This window comes from Diceros bicornis, chromosome 15 (genome assembly GCF_020826845.1).
Source record: "Diceros bicornis minor isolate mBicDic1 chromosome 15, mDicBic1.mat.cur, whole genome shotgun sequence".
Lineage (NCBI taxonomy): Eukaryota > Metazoa > Chordata > Mammalia > Perissodactyla > Rhinocerotidae > Diceros > Diceros bicornis.
Genome location: NC_080754.1, coordinates 67,115,905 through 67,140,281, shown reverse-complemented (window position 1 = coordinate 67,140,281; position 24,377 = coordinate 67,115,905). Strand labels below are relative to the sequence as shown.

At 49.5% G+C, this 24,377-nt stretch overlaps 1 protein-coding gene and 1 long non-coding RNA gene across 10 annotated transcripts in view; both read right to left on the bottom strand.

The window, feature by feature from the left end:
- Positions 1-24,377, bottom strand: part of LOC131415036 (ral-GDS-related protein-like) — a 151,519-nt gene that overhangs the window by 4,697 nt on the left and 122,445 nt on the right. For 2 of the 9 annotated variants that reach the window (XM_058556498.1, XM_058556499.1), the window contains 6 exons: positions 11,491-11,612; positions 8,578-8,890; positions 7,612-7,827; positions 7,138-7,240; positions 6,570-6,639; positions 6,128-6,443 (listed from right to left, as the gene is read on the bottom strand). In XM_058556498.1, coding sequence (XP_058412481.1) covers positions 6,590-6,639; positions 7,138-7,240; positions 7,612-7,827; positions 8,578-8,586 — 378 coding nt within the window. In that variant the 5' untranslated portion in view covers positions 8,587-8,890; positions 11,491-11,612 and the 3' untranslated portion in view covers positions 6,128-6,443; positions 6,570-6,589. Of the gene's footprint in view, positions 1-4,377; positions 5,050-5,251; positions 5,267-5,410; positions 5,456-6,127; positions 6,444-6,569; positions 6,640-7,137; positions 7,241-7,611; positions 7,828-8,577; positions 8,891-11,490; positions 11,613-24,377 lie in introns of those variants that run through there. The other 7 variants (XM_058556497.1, XM_058556500.1, XM_058556494.1 and 4 more) reach the window with 6 other exon arrangements.
- The window catches only part of LOC131415042 (uncharacterized), a 135,902-nt gene that overhangs the window by 79,402 nt on the left and 32,123 nt on the right, over positions 1-24,377 (bottom strand). The window contains exon 2 of the long non-coding RNA XR_009222320.1: positions 21,015-22,137. This is a non-coding gene — a long non-coding RNA (uncharacterized LOC131415042). The remainder of the gene's footprint in view (positions 1-21,014; positions 22,138-24,377) is intronic.

Sequence of the window (24,377 nt, the reverse complement as noted above, 5' to 3'; positions counted from 1 at the left end):
CACTGCCAACAATTTCTGGCGACTGAGGAAGGTATCAGGAAGGAGGAAAGGGCAGTGAAGAGCACAGAAGAGAGACTGGTGGTAGCACTGATGGCGGACAGACTTGCTAGCGAGGCAGAGAAAGTGAGGGGCCAAGGACGTCCTGACAGCAGATGAAATGGAGCAGGCACCTCAGTGAGGTCTCTTGGCAGCGTCCCTAATGTTTCCTTGCTTTGAGCTCTTGAAACTTTAAAACATACCAATACGTTTCTTTTATTAAACTCTGCTGCGTGAAATAGAAAATATAGACAGTGGTTTCTTTCTGAGGTGAGAGGTTGAGTTTCAGGTGAGGAGAGAAAGATCTTCTTTTTTCATGCTGTTCTCTCATTTTCCTTTACTATGCACATTATTTATTTTTACTTTCAAGTCAGCAGAGAGTTATCAACGTCACGGGATGATTCAGTTTTTCCCCACAGTCACAGTAAAACCTACTTAAAGTGGATTATTCTTTTTGTGTAATATTCCAATAGATTCCAAAATATTATTTCAAAGCACTTCGATGTCTATGTCCTCAAATTAGATATTTACTTCTAAGTCTCCATTTTTATGTCCTTTGTTGCATGCTTCTTCAGAGTTGCATCTAAGGAAATACCAGATTTCCCTCAGTTTTTTAGATCCATATGTGTTGGAAATTTGATTCATGTAGATGGACATGGCAGTCGGGGGATCGTGCTATTATCAAAAGAGGCCTTTTCAGCATCAGTAATCTGACAAGAACCCACTGCTTGTTGGGATTCAATTGTCTATTTGGGGGATCAAGCTTTCACTGTTTGCACTTCTCTTTCTCTTTGGAGGGAAAGTATGGCCTTCCCAGTTTTTTCATTACCAAACCACTTTCCTGGGTGGTTATGCTGTGTCAGGAAGGGCCTGGGATGCCGGGAACCAGGATTCATCCTCAGCTTCTGGCTGTCCTGAGAAGGCTTCCCTGGCAGAGTCCAGCCTGTGTGTCTGGGTGACACTTGCAGCCATCAGAAAGGAGGCGATAACTCACAAGTGCCAAGCGATTCATCTGGCCCTCGTCTTACAGGGTGTTCCCAAGGGAAGAGCTTCAAAATACCACTTAGTAACCCTTTGAAAGCTTCTAGTCATGTGGTGGGTTCTCGGTGCGAGCTCAGAGCAGTGTCTATTCACCACCAGATGGGGAGCATTTCAGTATTTTAATTGGTAAGGCTGTGTTCATGTACGTCCATGGATCATCAGTTCCGTAGCATTCCCTGCTGGAGCCCCCCACACCCCCGTCATACCTGATCTTTCAAAGCTCCAAACAGGGTTCACACCCCAGCAGGTGGTTGTAATGTAACCACAGCACAAGACTGGGGAAAAAATCACAGACACCCAGGGTTGACACACTTTAAGGGCTTGGGCCCAGTTGCCCCATTTGGACGAGTTTGGAACACCAACACTGAGTGTGTAAACTTGAGGATTGTCCAAGACCATGGACCTCAGAAGGACACGGGCTCAGAAGTCACCTTGGACAGCAAGGGACAATGTGGGGTCACTGACTGGCCAGGATTATGGTCCCTTATCCTGGCAAAGTAGAGCTCACTCGGGATCCATCAGGCCAAGTCAGGGAGGAGGTTTGGGGCTTTCTAGGGAAATTCTGTCCTAAAGGGAATTGCATAAGGAAGGCAGGGGTGCTGAAAATCCTGGTTCACAGGGAGCAGTAATGTTTATGTAACAAGGCCCAGCTGTAGCCTTAAAAGCTCCATCACAAATCTTTCCTCCTGAATGCAAATCAAGCAGGAAAAGGAATTCAGGGTCCTGGACAAGGATTCCAGCAGGATTCAAATCTAGGTCAGGGGTGAACATGGAGCCCCTAGAGGGCCCTCAGGAGGGAAAGTCCTGCCTGCCTTTAGTCCATCTGCAAATGAACTTCTGCGGGTCTTGTCCTCTCAACGTGCACGTTTTGATCTTTTTCCATTGTTTTCTCCACTTAGAGCTGATATATTCCCAGAGATTGAACTAGAAAACAACAAGTTCCTAAAATTTGGTCAAAAGAAACCTCAAGAAGAGAAGCAGAAAACATTCCCTCTTCCTCCAGAATTAGGAAGGCAGCCCCTGCCTGTGGCATGACATGGTCCTGCGTAGTGCTGTTTTAAAGTTACCAACATTTCAGTGGTTTTTTTCTCTGCCTGTGAAAGTACCTTCAACCTTTAAATCTCAGGAGAAGGGGTGGTGGGCTGTGTCTGCACCTGGAGGAGCTGAATGATACTGAAATGAACTGGTCCTCGGTGTTAGGGGGACTTGGGATTGTCCCCACTAGCCAGAGAAGGGGCTGGCCCTTCTCCCTTTTCCCACATACAATAAGCTGATGACCCGGAAGAGTTCTTGATTCAAGGAGAAATGTGAGATTCTGTGTCTCCCTCACATGCCTACAGAAAGTGACAGAACCACACCACAAGTTCCAGGCTGTAAAGGGAACAGGACTTTAATATAATATTCAAACATGGCATTTATTATTTACAACAAATAACTACTGTCCCTCCCCAATGGGTTCATAGGTGCTGGGGGATGTCAGGGAGCTGAGATGGGGTCGTCCTCTCTCTCTTGGGCTTCTGGGGATCCCAGGAATCAGCTTAAAGTGCTCCCCTTCCTGTCAGGTGGGAGGAGCTGGCCCGGTGCATCGCAAGCTTCCCAGCTGTGTCCCGGCTGCTGAGGATGAGGCTGTGATCGGCCACTGGTATGGGGCTCGGTATTGGGGCCTGGGGGCTGAGTAGAAGTGTCGGGTTATCTTGGGGGACCTCCCTCAGAATCATGGCCACCCACCCTGTCCCCACTGCACTGGGTGCTGCAGACCCTGTGCTCAGTGCTGTTAGCCACCAGTACCCCATTTGTCCCTGCCACGGGAGCAATCGTTTACTATCACCTATTTCACAGAGGAGGAAACGGAGTCTCAGGAAGCTGAAGAGAGTCACCCCAGTCACAGGACTGCTCAGTAGTGGAGCTGGGATCCCAGTGCCAGCTATCCGACTCCCCAAGGACACACTTAGCTCAAAGCTTTACTGAACTCCTAGGAGTCAGTCACCCCAGCCCAGACACTCACTCACCCCTGAACTTGATGATGGTCGGCTCTTCTTGGCCTTGAATATTCTGCTGGCCAACTAGATCTGGGGATCCAGCAGGCAGGACAGGCTGTAGCTACAGTACAGAGAGGCACCTCTGAGCCTACCAGGAGCCACACCTCAGGTGTCCCCCCACTGCCTGCCCAGCAGCTGGAGTCTGGGTGTCCCAGAGTTTGCCAAGCAATAAGGCCTGGGGCTGAGCAGGGGGCCATGGAGACAAGCTCTCTGGACTGGCCAACATGGAGAGTCCACCCCTGCCCTCACTCAACTCCTGCACAGCCTCAACTATCATTCTCATTGAGCAGCTCCATGTCCTGGAATCAGGCCCCAAATCACTCCTCCAGCTCTGGTTGTAATTCTTTGCAACCACTGGGAGCAGCAGCATTTCCCTCATGACTCGGTATTCCTGGGACCAGAGGGAAGGAGAGGATGCACACAGGGCCTGGGTGGGGGATGCTGCAGGGGCCTTGTGGGGGGTGAGGGGTGGGGCAGGGGACCAGTCCTGGCAACGCTCCTTCCCACCAGTTCTATCCAGGCTCTACGTGTTCTCAGAATGGGAATAATCAGCCCCTCCTCCAGGAAGTTATCCTTGATGCCATCCTCCCCTCAACCAACCCGCCAATTGGATGGGTCTCCCACTTCTCTGTTATCGAAGTCTTCCAATCAATGTAAGATACAGGGGGTGGAACCAGGGACTGTTCTGTCCAGAGGGTCTCTGATTTCCACCTCCTTCCCCTCCCCTGCAGGGAGTGCCACAGCTGCTCACCTCAGTCCCTTTCTTAAGGTTGATCTCATTCCCCTGGAAGGTGGAGAGCCAGAGTCCATCAGACAGAATGCCATAGACTGACTAACCCCTTATGTCCACCCCTTCTCATGTTGCACTACTGCCAGGTCCCCAGAGGGGGCAGAGCATGCAGAGAAAACAGGACTTGGACCTAGGCCGGGCTCTGGGCTCCAGAGAAGGAGGACATGGGGGGAGGCTGAGGGACCTGGCAGCACAACCCTCTCTGATGACAGATTTGGAGGCTGAGGCCTCAGGCAGAGGGGACTGCTCAGCAACTTACGTGCTGCCTGACTTGGGGGGGGCGACCCCTCTCTCCCTCTATGGGCAGCATGGGAGTTAGAGGCTGAGTCCAGCTCAGATAAAACCTCACGCGGCTGTGCCATCAGGCAGCTCTGAGCTTCCCCAGCCTGGAGAACCGGAATGGGTGTCTCAGGTGGAGCCTCTGTTCACTCATCTCTAAGATGGGCCTGATGCCCCAGCTCCCAGGGGCCACTGCGAGGCTCCCAGGAGAGATGTGTCAAGTGCTGAGAGCTCGGAGCACATTTCGGGGGCTCCCGCATCCCAAGGTTCAGGATCGTGGTCCTTCCTGCCTGGCCTCAGGTTCACCCACCTCGAGATAATCACCCATCGCCAGACACAGCATAAGCAGGTCACCAAGGAAAGTGCCAAGATAGGGGACGACACCCTGTGACATTGGGGTGCGGGTGGGATGAGCCCTTGCTCTCAAGTCGACCCCCTGCATACCCTCCCCTGAAAAGTCCACAGCCACAGCCTCCTGGCCCACCCCAGGGTTCCCACGGGGAACAGCCTAGGACCCTTAGCAGCCTCCCCTCAATTCCTCCTTGCTTCACACCCCAAGAACACCACACTCCTCCTCCTCACCTCCCAGGGCAGGCTTCTAGCAAATCACAGGGTATGCGGTCCCTGTCCCTCCCCACAACAAACCCATCCTGCACCAGCTCTTCCAGGCCATCCCGGTCACTTCTACTGGGGGATTCGGACACTGTAGCACCAAGAGAAAGGGCCCTCCTCTCTTGATTTGAGGCCTCCAGCTGGGAGCGCAGAGCCCCTCCCCCACAGGCACACTCACCTGCTGCTGCTGCTTCTCCTTCTCCTGCACTCTATGGGGGCTGATTTCCGGGGGGCAAACGTGGAAGGCCCCTCCTGTCAGGGTCGAGGACAGTGTCAGTGAGGCCATAGTCCCCTCACCGCATTTCTCTCCAGCACCACTCGCCTCCGACACTGGACATCTGACTCGAGTCAACTGGTACCAATGCCACTCCACCCTCCAAGGTCTTGTGATTCCAGAACAAGCCCAGTTTCAACTCTCTGAGTGTAAGCTTGGGCTTGCGTCCTGGACTCCCTGAGCCTGTTTCCTCATCTGGAAAGTGTGAGAACTCCAGCTACTTCACAGGTTCTCCTGAGGACTCACTGTCGCATGACTGTTATCACTGTTCTCGCCCTCACCCCTCCAGGGAGCAGGCAGAAAGCTCCCACATTCCTTTCCTCCCTCTTACTTCATCACCTCCATGTGAGGCCTGCACCACACGATCACCATCCTTCCATTTCCCTGATGGGGAGACAGAGGCCCAAACAGGGGCAGTGAGTTGCTCAGGGGCCACAGAGGAGAGGCCACTTGGCCCTCCCAGCCAGAGACACTGTTCCAACATCCTCACCTAACCCCCAGCCCCACCACTGACAACAGTCCTGACCCCCGAGCTCTCGAAGCTTGGTCGTGGGCTGAGGCGTGGATGGAGAGGATGTGGTGTCTTGGGAGTCTGGTTGAATGGCTCCTGCCTGCCCCAGTCTCGTGGAGTGTCTGGCCCCCAGGCCGGGACAGAGGCAATGCCAAACCCTTCTCCTCCCCAAGGAACCACTCAGGATATTCCCCTGCACTGAACTCTTTCTTTATCCACTCAGAAACTGGACCCCCAAGGTGCCACCTCTGATCAACAGGGAAGGGGTGAGAGGACATTTTGCTTCCCTGTTTACATGAAGCTCCTAACTTCCTTTCAGCAGGATCCACTAAGAATCTATCAGTTGCCTAGGCGCTACTCATAAGCCACCTGGGGTATATGTCATTGCCAACCAGGCATTCAGGTGAGACTCCGTTGTTGACTCGAGTGACTGCTCTAGGCGTCCAGGGGTGGTCCCAGAACGCACACACATCTGTCTCTGGTCCAGCTGTTCAGATCCAAGGATGAGCATCTTGTTTGTCCACCTGGGCCAGGGACATTCCCTGCTGTGCCCGTCCCTGGGGTAGGCAGTGTGCTCTCCCCTTGGAGACATGGTGAAGATAGAAGGAGCAGCAGGGGCCTGGCTTCCTGAGGACAGGTTTAGGCTGAGGGATAAACCCACCCAACCACCCAACAGCCTGGGAGTAGCTACATTCAGCAGGACGGAAGTGCATGGAAGCCAGAAAACTGCTGATGGCGCCAGATCGGCAACTCGCCCTGGAACAGCACAGCCAACACCACTGTGTCCCATGACCAGGGCCTCCTGCCCACAAACGGCACCCCACCTGCCCATGGGCCAAACAGATCCCTAAGCTTGTTAACCTGGACAAGATAGATGGGAACGTTTCAGAGAAAGTTCAAGTGAGAAACTATCAAAACCACAGCTTGCCCAGTCCCCCTCCCCCCGTGGCACTTCCTCTCTTTCCAGACCCCCAGCCTCCACTCTACCTTGGTCATCAGTTCTCTGCTCAAGGACTCGTCTTGGCTATAGCGCTCCTTAAGTTTTTCAGAGCTCTCCCTGAGGAGAGGGGAAAGAGGGAAGGACAAATTTAGGGATAATGTGAGGGGTCTGAGTGCAAATCCTTTTCTTTGACAACCTAAGAGATTCAAACTGCCTGGAGGAGTGCTCTCACTGGGCTCCTCTGAGGGCTAAGGTCTTGTGAGACTGGGAGGGGGCTCTCCTCTTGGTCACTGGGGTCTCCATTCCCCCGCTATACAGAGCAGCTCTCTTTTGACCACTTTCAGTTTCAACTGGGCATAGAGTTCTGTTGCTATAAACACTTGAAAATCTCCAATGTGGCTCAACTCAGTACCTGGCATTTAGAGAAACCGAATCCTGAAGCAGAATTGGTGCACTAAGGACACCAGGAGACTTAGAGACCCACCGCTGAGGCCCAGGCCCTGTTCCAAGCATTTGCTGCCACCCAGGAGTTCCCAGCTGACTGAGGGGCCAATGGCAGACATACGGGAGATCCCCCATCCACCCTGGTCCTCCTATGGAGAGAGGCCTACCCACCAGGAAACTTCCCCCATGTGTTCTTCAGGTGGCATATGGATGTTTTCTGCAGAACAGAGATGACAGTGCGGGGCGAGGAGAAGTTCTTCAGGATCTTGCACTCCTGGGGAAGGGAAGAGAATGAGCTGTGAGGTGGGGCGCTGGAGCCCTGCTTGCTCTAGATTCAGTCCCCTTCTATTTAAATCTCCTCTCCTGGATGAGACAGATGCTCAGGGAGCCCCAGAAGGGCACATTTAGGACCCAAAGAGTAACACTCACAAGGAGGAGGATTTTAGCTCAACCCAAGGAGGGAGCCACGTAGGAAGTGAGCATCCCCGCACTGGGACCTGGAGTCAAGTTCAGCATTCCCCTGGCAAGAAGGGCCTAGGGACTTGCAGGGGCTTAGACCACACACTGCAATCCTGGGACCTGATAAATGTGGAGGCAGTTCCTAAGGCTCCAGAGAGGGGCTCCACTGGGCCTCCCACAGCACACCTGGGCCACCTGGATCCAGCGCTCCACCACCCTCACCCTGTCCTGGGCCATCATGCTCGGGTCCCCGAGGCAGGTGGTGACGACGAGGCTGGCCACCCTTCTGAAGTGGTCGATGGTGGCCCGGACGGTGTGTGCCAGGTGCTCATTGCTGGGCTTGTTCCTCTTGCCCCAGGTGGAGCCCAGGCACTGAGAGGGCACCACCTTCCGGAAGAGCTCCTGGGGAACAGGGGGAGTGTCACCCAACATTGCCACACCCCAGCTCTGTGTCCACATCCCCAAAAGTCCCACACAGGGGTCACAGTTTAGAGCTGGAGCTCAGGAAGCTCATGATGTGGCCTGAGCCTTGTGAGAGTCCCTGGCTTTTCTTCTCTGTCCACTGAGGGTACCCAGAGGATGACCCAGGACCCAGTACTGGCAGGGAAGGGAGAGGGACATTTGCATCCATCCCGTCCTGGCTAACTCCAAGCTCCAGATGGTGGCTCACCTCGGCTCATCCCAAGGGGGCATCTTCCAACACACTGATCCCCCTCTGGTCACACTCACCATTCTGATGCACATTCTGCCCTGGCAGCTACAACCACGGGCCTTGTCTGTCTCCCTTGTAGTGGAGTACACATCAGGTGTCTAATAAGTCCTGAGGCTGTTGAGCTTCCTGAGCAGACGGTTGGGCCACCAGGGACCTGGTTGCATACAGTGAGTTCCCCTCCACTACTGATGTGCCAGGCCCTGCTCACCCTTCCTTCTCTTCAAGGAGCCGGCACAGCCACTCTGTGCAGCAGGTCCTGTTAGTGTCCACCTCTACGCTCTGCAGGTGGAAAGCAAAGGCTTAGGGGTTCAGAAAGTTGCCCAGGTCGTAGGGGTGGAGCCAGGATTCGGGCCCAGATCATAGAAGACTGGATGAGGTCTGGGGCAACGATGGCAGAGGGAAGGCCTACCCCACCCCGCCCTGAGAGCCCAGCTGCTCACCGCATCCATCACAGTCAACTGCTCCACCACCAGCTTAGGAGGGAAGGCCGTAGGTTGGGCTTCTTCTCACACTTCTTAGCCACAGGTGGAGATGGACTTCCCACTAGAAATGATGGTCCAGGTGACTCCAACTCAGCAGCTCCCACTCCTGCTGGAGCCCATGTTGGCCCTTGCTCCAGCTCCAACACTGCTGGTAGAGGGGACACTGGCTCCAGTGCTAGAGGGTGTGGTGTCAACGGAGCTGGAGCCAGCTCTACCTCCACCACTGCCCACAGCTCTGCTTCTGCTGCTGGCTGAAACTCTGGAGCTGACTCTGGAGCGGGATAAAGAGAAAGGTTCACTCACATAGCTGACTTTCCATGTGTCCTTCTAAATACAGGAAAGATCCCACTTCTCTTCCAGGAATAGCCAGCCTGCAGTCCCCCTTAGCCTCTGGCTCTGCCTCAGTGGCCTCCTAAACTCACAGCAGACAAGGGAAAGAGGGTCACGGGAGCTCAGCTCTGAACCAGACAAGGTTACCTGCATGTACGTCCCCTTTAGCTTGAAAAAGAGACAGCCCCTGACTGGTCCCACCCTAGTTCTGGTCCAACCCCATCATCTCAAGGTCCTGAGTGTGGAGGCCCTCTGCTCCTGCTCTCATCTCAGAGCAGCACTGGATGGTGTGGGTGGCCTCATGTACCTGCTCCTTGTCTAGTGAGTTGGTGGAGTTGAAACCATTGAGCAGCTACTCGACGACCTCCTGAGTGGAGTTCTGCAAAGACTGCCTGGGAGCTGGGCCAGAGGGAATCAGGGGCTGCCTGCACACTGCCACAGAGGCCAACCCCCAAGAGAAAGTCTGCTCCTCAGTTCAGGCACAGAGGGCATCCTGGCAAAGATCTTTGGTCAGGGAGGGAAGGAAATGAAACCTCTAGGGCTCAATAATATACGAGTAGAGGAGCTCACCTTCTCATGCTGTCAGCCATGATCTGGGGTATGAATGTGACAGACCCACCAGGTTTCCGACACCTAACAACAAGCTCCTGCCCAGGAATGGCCTGTCCCACATACCCTGCCTTCCCCACTCCACACAGACACACAAACACACACACACACACTATGAGGGGCCTGGAGTGTGGGGTTGATCAGGTGGGATCACCGTTGTGTCCTGGCCTGCACTAGCCTTTCCTGGGCTCCCCCATGTTACCCTTCACTGCCTCCTGTCAGACACCCAGAGGCGTCAGGGATGAGGGCTGAGCCAACATCGGCAACAATCAAAAAGATTCTCTTTCTGGGTTTTTTTGAGGCCAGATCCTCCAAAAGTTTGGATACAACAACAAAACATTTTTGCTTCTTGGCTGTCTCCATTCAAGTGAGCTGGATGGGGGGCTGTGGGTGCCTGGTTACCAGAGTTCTAAGATCCGTTGAGGCCTAGGACCAAGGAGATGGGTTCATTTTTCAAGATTCCTTTACCTGGGACCCTTACCTCAATCAGATTTCTCCAGAGCTGCCCATTGAGCCCGGGCTGCTCACCCTCCTCTCTCATGTCACTTCCTGAACTGTACACAAGGAGCCTACACAGCCCTAGCCACAGTTCCCTGGAAACCTAACTCAGGTCCTAGCTTTGAGGAGACAGAGATGAATGCAGACCTCCTCTTTCTTACCAGTTCTGCATCCTGGGAAAGTCCCTGTGCCTCTCAGGTCCTCCCTAGTCTCCAAACCTGCACCATGGGGATCAGGCTAGAATCTACTTGCTAGGGACCTCGCCCGGTGTATATGAGATAATATCTATTACCCCTGTGGGCTGGTGTCACATGTACCTAAGGCACAAACTTAGAGATGGAAGAATAACAAGAAGGGGTGACATGTAGCACAGAACACCACTCAAAACAGGCCTGGATTCTAGCAATGTGATATTGGAACAGTCACTTCCAACTTGGCCTCATTTTCAGGTCAGCATCATGAGGGGTTTGAAACTAACGGAAATTTAGATACTGCCTTCTGTGGCATAAAACCATTCAACTGTTTCCTGTTTTATGGAGAATGAGACCCAAGGGCCTCATCTTGGCCTATGAGGTGGGAAGCCTCCACAATGGTACCCAGTAAACCCCACCCATGGCATAGCCATCCCCGTGGAACCACTAAGTGGTTAGTAACTGGCTTATGAACATAATAAGAGCCAATGTGATGGGATGTCTTGTCTAAATTTTAACTACACAAGTCTCTCACTTCCTCTTACTCCCTCTCTCATGTTCCATCTCTCTCTCTCACTCTGTCGAATCCCTGTAACTGAGGAATCAAATACCAGTGTTTTGGGACTGCCCAATGTGGAGGCCTATAGAGGAGAGAAGCACGGGAGTGCCCAGGCCAACAGACAGAAAGGAACTCAGGCTCTTAGTCCAAATTGAACCCTGAAGGCTGAGAGTGACCTTGGGGGCTTGTCCTCCCCCAGTTGAGCCTCAGTTGGGGCCACAGCCCCAACCTGTTCAACTCACTGAGGCAGAGGCACCCAGCTAAAACATGCCTGATTGCTGATACACACAAATTGTGAGATAGTCAACATTTGTAGTTTTGAAAAGCAAGGTTAGGGGCAATGAAGTCAGAGAGGGAAAGGTAACTGACATAGCCTACCAGGCCCTGGCCCTACCTTCCACCCCAGCTCCTGTTCTCTCCTCCCAGCCTCCCTCCAGCTGCACTGGCCATATTTCTGACCTCCTCTGGCCAAACTCACTTCTGCCTGTGAGACTCAGGACCGGTGGTGCCATCTCCCTGACACACTGCTCCCAGACCCCTGAAGGGCTGGCTCCCTCTTGTCATTCTGGTCCCAGCAAATGTCACCCTATTGAGGCCTTTCAGACCCTCCTACCAAGTGACGCCCAACCCTCCCTCACAGCCCCCTGCTGTGTTTCTCTACAGCACTTGCTGAGAGGAACTTACCCACGGCTCTCAGAATCAGTGACAAAGATGGAGAACTCAAAGGTTTTGCGGGTACCAATGCCTGTGTTTCTCATCCCCTAAGCCATCAGATGTCTCCTTTGGATCCCACTGCTGCCACCAAACTGGTACAAAACAAAATAAAACTGAGTAAATTTTAAACATCTTATCGGCTTTATTCAACAGTTCATGAATCAGGCAGCATCCAGTCTAGCAGAGAGAAAGGAGCTGTACAAAATGAAAGACTTTTATAGGCAGAAGGGAGCAGGAACAAGGAAATTACACTACACCAAAAAGAGGATTGGTTACTGCAAGGTTACCTTCCTTTAGGGGATGGCAGGGCTCTATTAGGAAGGTGACCTACCTGCTGCTCATCAGGCGATTCCCAATTGACTGGTTTATGATTCTATTCCTGGGAGGGCAAAAAGTCTAATTAAATCTCGGCTTGTTGACGTGAGACTTAGGCTAAGTGGCTCTATTAGGGCCTGGTGTCTTGTTTTATTATTTTATTTATTTATTTTTTTGGGGAGGGAGATCAGCCCTGAGCTAACATCCATGCTGATCCTCCTCTTCCTTTTTCCTGAGGCAGACCAGCTCTGAGCTAACATCTATTGCCAATCCTCCTCCTTTTTTCCTTCCCCAAAGCCCAGGTAGATAGTTGTATGTCATAGTTACACATCCTTCTAGTTTCTGTATGTGGGATGTAGTCTCAGCATGGCCGGGGAAGAGGTGCGTCGGTCACGCCCGGGATCCGAACCCAGGCCGCCAGTAGTGGAGCGTGCGCTCTTAACAGCTAAGCCACTGGGCCTGCCCTGGTGTCTTGTTTTAAACACATTACTTCTGCTGGTCCCTGATTTCCCCAGTTACACCCCAGCTGTCCCTTCATTGGCCATTGTTGGTCACACACCCACTGCACCTGCCTCCAGTCCTTCCCCTTCAACACCGTAATCTCACACACAGCTCCTCCCTACACTATCATGACGTCTCCCACCACACGTCCCCTATACTTTCCACACCGCCATCAAGATGATTCACAAACACCACAACCATTTATGTCCAATGGGCTTAGAGGTCTAACCGTGCACTGGGAATCAGGAGTCACAGGGTCTGTCACTTGGCCTCCAATCACCTACTGTACCCCAGCTGAAGGGCTTACCCTGCAGAGAGACTCAGTTGTAGCCAACTCCATCGAACAACATCTTTGCCCCAGGCTTCCTTCAAAATGCTCCACCCACTTTCTGCCCCAACTGCTCCTTGAGGGGTCATTTTGGGGTAGGCTTCGAGGCCACCTTGGTGATTTTGTGCCCAGGCCCAAACAGCTCTTGGCCCACAAACACTTTAACCATACCCCCTGAAATCATATACCACAGGTAGCCAGTGAATGGGTGCAAATTATTTTACCTCAAGACACCTAAGGAATATTTGACACCAGGAGCATCCACTTTTGGGTTTTACTGTGGGCTGATATCACAAGGCTCTCACCCAGTGAGCGTCTCTCTTCCCCAACCCTGTGAGCAGCTTTCTCCAGGCTGTATTGTGCAATGCACTATTGTTTCTCTCTCAGCCTGCTTCTCTCAGGTCGCAGGTCCCCTGAGTTTCCTGCTCTGACAGGCTACCAACAACCCATAGAAACAATGTCAGTCCTATAGCACTGGGTTTTCAGTTCTACTGGGATTGACTGACTGGACTGGGCACAGGTGCGGTGGCCCTACCCACACAAAATCAGGAAACTGAGGCAACTAAGAAGTATCAATAACCTTAACAGAACATGGACAACAACTCCATAAGAACATATCCTAACCCCTGAACAACACACTCATGAGTCTCTCGCCTAAATGGTTTTAGAAAATGGTCTGGCCCTAGACTGTCTATACCGGCCAAGGAAGGAGGGGTTGGTGCCTTTCCTAGAACCACACTTGCTGAGTGTACATCAACAGAGAAGTTCAAACCTACCTCCACCAAATGGCCCAAGAGGTTAAAATATTGCATAATATTACCCAAATCTTTGAATAGATACCAAAGGCCCCCGAGATCACTGACCTATTTTCATGGCTGGTCTCTCCAAGTTGGGAACAATGGAAATGGACTGGATTTTAGACTGTTGCTTGTATAGTCATAGGATTTGTTACTATAGTCCTCGTCGGATGTTTACTCTCTTGGCTACAACTTGCCCTACCCCTAATAACTCCATTAATTACACTTATTAAATATACCAGGCAACTTAAAATTAACCAATACCCTGATTAACTTAAAAAATTCAAAATTTTTATGTGGAAAATCTGCTTAACATAGAATACACCGTTTTAAGCATTTCAAAGTATACATTTGTGTGGCTTTTAGCACAATGATTATGTCGTGTGGCTATCACCGCTATCTAATTCCAGAACATTTTCAACACCCCCAAACAAACCCATACTCATTCACAATCTATTTTCTGCTAACCCAAACCCATGGAAACAACTCATCTGTTTTCTCCCCCTATGGATTTTCCTATTCTGGACATTTCATTCAAATGGCATCCTGTTATCTATTGCCTTTGTGGATGGCTTCAGTGAGCACACATGTTTCAAGATTCACCCATGGCCGAGCATGTAGCAGTACTTAATTCTTTTTTATGGCTTATAATATCCTATATTATTAATAGGCCACATTTGGTTTATGCAGTGATAACTGGCTAGAAATTTGGGTTTGTTTTCACTTTTGGACCATTGTGAACACTGTTGCTTTGAATGTCTATGGGCAAGTTTGCTCTTTTGGACATATCTACCATGGGCCTCTCCAGGTCAATGGTAATTCTAAGTTTAAGATTTTAGAAAATGCCAAGCTGTTTTCTGCAGTGGCTGCATCATTTTACTTTCCCACCAGTAATGTATGTGGGTTTCCCTTTCTCCACATCTTTACCAACACTTGTTATTTTCCATTATGTTGAATATAGCCTTCATTTTGAGCGTGAAATAGTATCACATTGTGCTTTGAATTTGTATTTTCCTAATAATTAATGATACTGAGCAACTATCTTGTGCTTATTGGCCATCTATGTATTTCCTGGAGACATGTCTATTCCAGTTGCTTACCCCGTTTCATTGACTTGTCTTTTATAATTGAGTTCTAAGAGATCTTTATATATACCCAATATAAGAGCCCTCTCACGTATATAAGTTGCAAATAGTAGGAGACTTCAAAGACCACTTTTAACGGATAGAATATCCATACAGAAAATCAGGAAATAGCAGACATGAAAACATTAAATACTAAATGGACCTATCAGACACACACAGAATATTTTACTGGACAGCAACAAAATGTACACTCTTCTCAAGGGCACACAGACTATTTTCCAGAACAGATCACATGTTAGGTCACAAAACAAGTCTTAACAAGATTAAAGAAGACTGAAATAATACCAAGTAACTTTTCTAAACACAATGGCATGAAACTAGAAGTCAATAACAGAAGGAAAACTGGAACATTCATAATATGTGGAAGTTCAACAAAAACTCTTAAACTTAAAAGTAGATCAGGGTGCAGACAGGTGCTGTAGCGGTTAAGTGCATGTGTTCCGCTGCTGGCGGCCTGGGTTCGGATCCTGGGCACGCACCAACCCATGCTTGTCAGGCCATGCTGTAGTGGCATCCCACATAAAGTGGAGGAATATGGGCAAGGATGATCGCTCAGGGCCGGTCTTCCTGAGCAAAAAGAGGAGGATTGGCGTGGATGTTAGCTCAGGGCTGATCTTCTTCACACACAAAAAAGGTAGATCAAAGAAGAAATCAAAAAGGAAATTAGAAAACAGCTCAAAACATACAAAAAGAAACAATAGGGACCGGCCTGGTGGCACAAGCGGTTAAGTGCATGCGCTTCACTGCAGCAGCCCGTAGTTCGCCGGCTCAGTTCCCGGGTGCACACCAACGCACCGCCTGGCAAGCTATGCTGTGGCGGCATCCCATATAAAGTGGAGGAAGATGGGCACAGATGTTAGCCCAGGGCCAGTCTTCCTCAGCAAAAAATAAAATAAAAGAGGATTGGCAGATGTTAGCACAGGGCCAATCTTCATCACACACACACAAAAAGCAACAATATGGGCCGGCCCTGTGGCTTAGCGGTTAAGTGCGTGCTCTCTGATGCTGGTGGCCCGGGTTCGGATCCCGGGCACACACCGACGCACCGCTTCTCCAGCCACGCTGAGGCCGCCTCCCACATACGGCAACTAGAAAGCTGTGCAACTATGACATACAACTATCTACTGGGGCTTTGGGGCGAAAATAAATAAATAAATCTTTAAAAAAAAAAAAGAAACAATAAACACACCAAAACTTATGGGCTGCAGCAAAAGTAGTACTAAGAGGAAAATTTATAGTGATAAACTTGTACATTACAAGAGAAGAAAGATGTCAAAGAAACAACCTGACTTACAACACACAGCATTAAAAAAAGAAAAAATGAAACCCAAAGTTAGCAGAAGGATAGAAGTCACCAAGAGGAGAGTGGAAAAAAAATGAAAGACAGTATGGACGATTAATAAAAGTAAAAGTTGAGTTTTGGAAAAAATTAAATTGAGAAACCCTTAGATAAAATATCTAGGAAAACAAAGAAAGATGACTCAAACTAAATCAGAAATGAAAGAGGAGGCATTGCAACGGATGCTTCAGAAAGAAAGAGATCAGAAGAGACTATTCTGAACTAGTGTACATTCATAAATTGCATAACTTAGACAAAATAGATAAATTCCTAGAAACAACCTACGAAAGCTGAATCATGAAGAAATAGAAATCTTGAATAGACCAGTAACAAATAAGCAGATTGAATCAGTAATCAAACACCTCCCAATGAGAAGGGACTTCTCCACTCTGCCTGACCTTAGCCAGCCTGCCCCAGTGCCAGGCTGACTCCTGTGGACCTAGCTGGCTCCCTGCAGGCTTCTGCAAATCCAGGCCCCTGGCTCACCCTGGAGCATGCCAGCTCTGGTGGCCTCAAGCAGCATCCTTGACACCAGGCTCCTACCAGGCTCCTGGGAACCCAGGGCCCCATCTCAGCCTAGGGGCTGCCATCTTCAACAGCCCAAGGTGGCTCTTGTGACCACAAGTGGTGTCCTTGGCACCAGGCTCCTGGTGGGCTCTGGTGAATCCAGACCCTGGATCACCCAAGGTCCTGCCTACTCCAGGCAGACACAGGCAGCACTCACAGCCACAGGCAGCTTCTGTAACAGGGCAAACCCAAGACCCCAGTGGGCTCCCACAAACCCAAGACCCCAGGTCACTCCAGCACTTGCTGGCTCCAGCAACCCAGGTAGATTCCATGACACCAGGCTCCCAGGGGGCTGCTGGGAACTCAGGCCCATGGATCACCACACCACCTGCCAGTTCCAGCAGCTGTAGACAGCTCTTATGGAACGAGGCTCCTTGCAGGCTCCCACAAAACCAGGCCCCCAGTTTACCCAGGTGCTTGCTGACTCAGGCAGCCCCAGGCAGCTCCCATGGCACCAGGCACCGGCAGGTTCCCATGAACCCAGGCTTCCATCTTGATCCAGTGCCTGCTGGCTTCTGCAGCCTCAGGCAGCTCCTGTGGCCCCAGGATCCCAGCAGGCTCCCAGGAATCCAGACTTCTGGCCTACCACAGCACAAGCTGTCTCTCGTGGCACCAGGCTCCTTGCAGTCTCCCATGAACCAAGGCTCTCAGCTTATCCCAGCACTGGCGAACTCTCATGGCCCTGGATGACTCCTGTGGCTGCAGGCTCTCAAAGAGGACCTGCCAAAACAGGCTCCAGTGGGGCTACTCATGATCTCAGGGTCCCAGCAGTGCCCAGGGCCAGACACAATACCATAGACCCAAGCTTTCCACTCACCCCAGTACCAGGCTGTCCAAGGACTCCAGCAGCAAGCTTGCCCCTGGACACCACCAGATGGCCTACCCAGGACCCCTAGATGGGATGACTATGAAGGCTTTGGTTTGCTAAATCCATTCTGTAAAGACTGGAAGAGGTGCCTACTTCCTCAAATTTGCAGACACCAATGGAAGGCCACAAGGATCATGAATAATCAAAGACTCATGACACCACCAAAGAAAAAAAATAAAACTCCAATGACCGACCAAGTAATGGAGATATAGGAACTATGACACAAAGGTTTCAGAACAACCCTCTTTGAGAAATTCATAAAACTCTAAGGAAACATAGATAGACTACTAAATGAAATAAGGAAACAGTGCATGAACAAGTGAGAAGTTCATTATAGAAACAGAAATCATTAAGGAAAAACAAACAGAAATCCTAGAATTGAAGAACACAACGACTGAACTGAAGAATTTAATAGAAAGTTTCTAAATCAGATTCAACCATGTACAAGAAATAATTAGTGAACTAGAAGATGTGTCGTTTGAAATCATCCAGTCAAAGAAACAAAAAGAAAAACGGTACTGCATAGGAATGGGGAAAGGCAGTGTGAATTATGGGATACCATGAAAAGAAATAGATAAGCATTATTAAAGTACCAGAGGAGAAGACAGGGATAAAGGAAAAGAGTGTTTACTTAAAAAAAAATAGCAGCTTGTATCGCTATGAGTTTCCCTCTCAGGACCGCTTTTGCTGCATCCCATATGGTTTGATATGGCATGTTATCATTTTCGTTTGTTTCCAGATAGTTTTTGATTTCTCCTTTAATTTCATCAATGATCCATTGGTTGTTCAGTAGCATGTTGTTTAATCTCCACATTTTTGTCACTTTCCCAGTTTTTTTTTCATGGTTCATTTCCAGTTTCATAGCCTTATGGTCTGAAAAGATGCTTGTTATGATTTCAATCTTCCTAAATTTATTGAGGCTTGCTTTGTTTCTCAACATATGGTCTATCTTAGAGAATGTTCCATGAGCGCTTGAGAAGAATGTGTAGTCAGCTGTTTTTGGATGGAGTGCTCTGTATATGTCTACTAGGTCCATCTCGTCCAGTTTTTCATTTAAGTCTAATATTTCTTTATTAACTTTTTGTCTGGATGATCTATCCATTGCTGTAAGTGGGGTGTTAAGATCTCCTACTATTATTGTGTTGTTGTTGATTTCTCCTTTTAGGTTTGTTAATAGTTGCTTTATGTACATTGGTGCTCCTATGTTGGGTGCATATATATTTATAAGTGATATGTCTTCTTGATGGAGTGTCCCTTTTATCATTATATATTTCCCTTCTTTGTCTTTCTTAACCTGTTTTATCTTGAAGTCTACTTTGTCTGATATGAGTATGGCAACACCTGCTTTCTTTTGTTTGCCATTAGCTTGGAGTATTGTCTTCCATCCTTTGACTCTGACCCTGTGCTTGTCTTTAATGCTAAGATGTGTTTCCTGAAGGCAGCATATTGTTGGGCCTTTCTTTTTAATCCATCCTGCAACTCTGTATCTTTTGATTGGAGAGTTCAATCCATTTACATTTAGGGTAATTATTGATATATGAGGGCTTAATGTTGCTGTTTTGTCACTTATTTTCTGGTTCTTTTGCATTTCCTTTGTTTCTTGTCCCATTTGTTTTGGACTGCCAATTCAGTTTGGTTGTTCTGTCTTATGATTCTTCTAGTTTTCTCTTTGTTTATCATATGTGGTTTTGCTTTGATTATTTGTTTAGTGTTTACCTTGAGGTTTGGGCAAAAAATCTTGTGTATGAGATAGTCCATTATCTGATAGCCTCCTATTTCCTTATACTAAGTCAATTCAGTCACTTTCCTCTTCCCCTTAAGTGATACAATAAGTTAGGAAACAGATCTGTTGACAAACACAAAAAAGCTAGATCTAGCCTCAGCCTGAGGGACAACAACATAAGAAACTAGTGGAGAGGAAACATTCTTCTCAAACCACAATGAAACAGTCACCACAATGGACTGTGTGCTAAGCCACAGTGAAATCTCTAAAGAGTCCAAAAAGCAGAAATCTATAAGTAACCATATTACGGGACCTTAAAGCAATAAAAATAAAAAATAATCACAAAATATTGGCTCCCCTCCCCCAACCTATCCACTTGAAAATCTGTCCACACCCTTCTAAATCTCTCAGGTTACAGAGGGGATCCAGACAGACAGGACAAACTCTTTAGAAATGAGCAGCACTGAGAGCAGCATGAGGCAAATCCATGGCGTGGAGACTAAGGGACAGAAGAGACACAGCCTCCACTGCAGGTATCAGGGAATATCAACTCTACAAGAAGAAGCTGAGCACTTCCCTCCAGGAGCCAGAATAACACCACAATAAAACCAACAACAGCAGAATGAAGTGAGGATTCACGAGGCGGGAAAAACAATGCAGACCTAAGCAATGGAGTTAAGGGCTGGCTCTCTGGAAAGACCTGTAACAGTGAGAAACCTTGCACAGTCTGACCAAGAGGAACAGACAAAGGCACCAAACTGTACCATCAGGTACAAGAAACTACCAAAACTGCTTTAACGTGATAGGAGAACATAGTGGATAACTCTGACCAAGACATCAGCGGTCCTCAACTGGAGCTGTCCTTCCACCAGAATGCATCTGAAAACACGCAGGATGGCTTTTGTTTCTTGTTTTGTGTTGTCCTAATGGTTGTTGCCCTGGGGGTCCCGGAGATCCTGAACAGCCAGTCACATAGAGCCGTTTCCCTCCTGAAGTGTTACTGACATCTGGGAAGACGAGCACTGATCGAGATTAAATGAACTATGTGGTAGGGAAATGTTTTCCATGGATGTATAACAGGCAAAAGATGGTACCCTCAATACATAAGGAATATCGAGAAACCAATGTTTACAACTACTAAACTGTAAGAGAGTGGGAAAATCAGAAACATAGCCAATAAACACACCAAAAATATATCCAACCTATTCGTACAGGTGGAGAAATATGCATGTAAAGCACAGGGAAGAGTTGAGGAGATTACACACCAAATTTTACTACCAACAAGGAATAAAAGTTGGGAGGTAGGTGAGAAATAGGAGTTTTTACCACTTCTTACCTTATATATATCTGTAGTGCTTTAATATTTACAAAAGAGAATGTACTCTACTCAAAAAGATGTTTAAAATTTTAAAGAAATTATTAAAATGTTCAAAATGACTTCAGTTCATGGATATTCATTAAAACACGAATGGAAAGAACCTCCCCATGACTTTAACAGTCTCCTATAACTTTTCTAATAGTTACTATGTCGATTTTATTTCACATTTAGATCCTAACTCATTGGAATTTACATTTGTGTGAGGGATGCAACAGAAGCTGATTTTCTCCTGTTCAAGTGGAAAAACAAGGATCCAGGCACCGTTCATTGTGTAGGTCTGGCTTTCCCAGCAGACCTCCTTTCCCAGCGGCTAAACCTTGACAACTACCGCTGCCTCTCGAGCACCCTAGAACTGGGGGGGTGAGCTCTGCAGCCTGGGCTCCCTGTCTGCAAGGGGCAGCTACCAGCAGAGCCTTCTCCCAAGACAGCAGCAGGCATGCTGCACAAAGAAGGGGTCAGTGGCAGTCTGCTGCATAGCAGGAAACCCCTCATGATGAGCAGGCAGTGGGGGAGCCCCGAGCACGGGCACTGACCTCGGCGGGGGGCACCAGGTTGCTAAGGCAGGGAGCCCCTCCCTTCAGCTCGTCCAGCTCCTCCTGCAGCGTGTGCACCTGGCTGTCAGCAGCTGCCCCTCTTCAGCTCGCCATTCTTCTCCACCTGCTCCCACAGGTGGCACCCATGCTCCTGTTCCCCCGGGAGCAGAAGCAGTAGGACTGCAGCGACTTGAGGAGTTCTTGGGCCCCCAGTGCTGACAGGATGACCTTTCTGAGAGACGTGGGGCCGGTGTTGCTGTGCTTGCTCTGCACAGCTTCTGTGTCTGGCTTTAAGGTGACATCTGTTGGAGGGTGGAGGGGCTCTCGGAGGCTTTCTGAGGCATCATTGTGAATGATGAACTTGGGGGTTCTGGGCCAAGCCCTAGTCAGGCACAAGGCTGGTCCCTCTGCAGCTGGGCTCCACATCTCTCTTCAACCTCTTTCGGTCAACAGCCTCGTGGGGGACAGATGACCTTTCTCGAGTGTGCTCTGAGAAGAAAGTGTAAGAAAGTTGCCAGCCAATAAATCTGCACATCCCAGATCCTGAGGGATAAAGTCACCCACGGAAATGCCACTCTTACCTAAGAGACCCTGGCTGGGAAGAGGGGGGTCTCATTGTCAGCATCCATAGCAGACATGTTTGCATCTCCCTGGCTGCCTGATGCTGTGGAGGCCACACTGTATCCTGGAGTTCCTTCCAGAGACTCTGCACCTGCTCCTGACTGGCGGCTTCCTGGGCAGCCCTGGGTGCAAGTTCACCCTGCACAGTGGCTCGCTTTAACTTGCGGGAGCCCTGCCAGGCCCTCAGGTTTTCCCTCAAGGACAACGATGAACCTGCAGCTCCTTTCCCATCTGCTTCACTCGCATGTTCCTTAGGTCCCCGGTGGCCTTCCTGGTGTCCTTTCTCCTGGGGCAGCCACGGACTTCAGCCCCCCCTTCTCAATCAGGTGGAAGATGGAGGGCAAGGCCATGGCTTGAGCATGTAATACTGACCATTCAGCCTTTCCAAGAGCTTTTTTTGGTGAAACGTTCACTACAGACGAAAGAATGCTTAGTGGGGTCCAGTCATCCCTGTGAACAGCTTTTAACCACTGAACCAGACATTGAGCCCTTTATGTGGAGCCTGCAAGGATAAATGAAAAAGTAACTAGAAACAAAGGATTAAATGTCTACCCCTAAAATAATCAAGTATAGAAACAAAACAAGTGTTTTTGGGAACACCGACACCTGTAGCCAATTTACCCATTTAAACCTTTAGTAAAGATTTAAGAAGCACCTTCTGCTTGCAAGTTATTACTGGAATAGAAAGATGAAAGACCCACTGTCTACCTTAAGAAACTGACCATCTAAGGCAGAGGAGGAAGAAAGGTGAATACCTCCTCCCAGGCTGTGGTAAGTGCCCTGTAGGGACACAGACACTCGGGCAGATAGCACAGGATGGCATCAAGACAACAGGAAAGACTTCAGGAAGCCTCAGAAATAGTTCCTAGAAGCTCATGGCTACCCAACCCTCCTGCTGTCCATGGGACGCAGTGCTAAAACGGCGAGGGTTGGTCCCCCTATTTCAAAGCCAGGCCAGGTGTCGGACAGCAGAGCCTCCCAGGCACTCAGCGGGGCGTCTGGCCCCAGCTCTGCTCAAGTAGCTGAGGTATGCAGGACTGCCGCCAGGAGAAGGTCAGCCCCAAGGGTTGTGGTTGCGTGTTCCTCCTGTCCTCCCCTTACCAGGAGGAAAGCTGTTCTCTGTACAAAGCAACAAGCCCCTGCAAGGTACTGACCAAGACACTTCATCATCTCTTCTCCTCATTAAGGTAAATTCTCTATTTAGACCAAACTCTGCACATGGGGGTTTGGGGGGTCTCTCTCAAGGGCTTTCTGCTCCACCTGAGGTCATCTAGCTCCCCTGAGTCCGCTGTGGACCAGACCAGGTGGATACTAGGTCCTCAGGGAGTTCCAAGCAACATGACCTTCTAACCTTTCTCAATGCTTTGTGACTAGTTACCAAAGGACCACCACCTCCTTTGCCCCCAGACCACGTTAAACAATGACACATGACAAGAGCAACCTTCACTGCAGTGCTTTGCCTCATTCTCAAAAACAGTAACAAAACTTATGGGACACAGGCTCTGAAGGAACTGTCAAGAAAGCAGGGTGGCTGACCTCTGAAACAAGCTCACATTACTAGTTCTTTGGATAGATTGTAACAACTTCCGACTTAGAACAAACCACTGTAAACCTTCAATAATTCTACAGACAAGTGGCATTCAGCTCTTTCAAAATACAACAAGAAACTGCAATGCAAAACAAAAGGATCTGCCAGGAGATTTTCAAGGTAAAATGTGTTCAGTGCACTGTTTTGGGACCTCCAGTGCGGAGTCCGCAGGAAAGGACTCACTGAACTGGCTGAATTCCAGAAGCCTTCATGAAGGGAGCCAAGCCAGGGGACAGGCAAACTCCTCACCATGCTGTCGGAGCCCAAGGAAGAAGTGAAGAGAGGAGCCCCTTCCCCGAGTCCCCAGGGTAAGCCCCCGGGTGAGGAGTGGGCGACGCCCTCCACCACCCAGGATGCTGTCAAATGCAGAGTCCACTGTCAGATGCCTCTCCAGGACTCACCTCCAGTGCAGAGCCACCTTTCCCTGCACTGCCAGGACCCATCTAGCAACAGAGCATCTGGGAGGTGCGTCCATCCCAGAGGTACAAGCGGCTTTTGCTCAGCCACATTCCTGATCACAGAGATCAAGGCAGGCTCACTGCCATCAAAAGAGCAGAAAAGTCACAGCAAATGCCAGAAGATAGTGACCTAAGAGCGTTTCCAGAATACCCTGTTTCCCGACATTGTAGGCCTCAGCCCAAATCAATGGAGAGCACGGTGGTCATGGGGTGGGACTGAGAGGGTGGTGGAGGCCATAAGGTGGGTGCTGGTGGCCATGGGGAGGCCATAGTGGCCCGAGGCACCCAGAGCAGAGATGGTGGCACAGACCAAGGCCACAGAGTGCCCGGTGCTGACTCACCTGCTGGACCGGCCCGGAGGACCTGAGCACAGAGTGCCGCCTGCCTCAGGCTGAACCTCGAAGCAGGCTGACCAGGCGGCAGGATGGCATTGTTTTTAATTCCTTTTTCTTTTCCTGGCAGCTGCAACATAAGTTTACTGAAATCTCAGTTTGGGAACGGTACAGTAGACTAGTAGGCAATATTTCAATGGTTTGTGGCATCTGGCCACTTAAACGTGAGGTGGCTGACTTCCAAAGGAGCATGTTCAGCAGATGTATTTCTGGTGACGTTTGTTTAAAAAAGATAAAGAATCAGACAGTGATGCACTGTTTGCTGGGGGCACATGGTGGGGGAAGGAATAGAATTATTTACTTC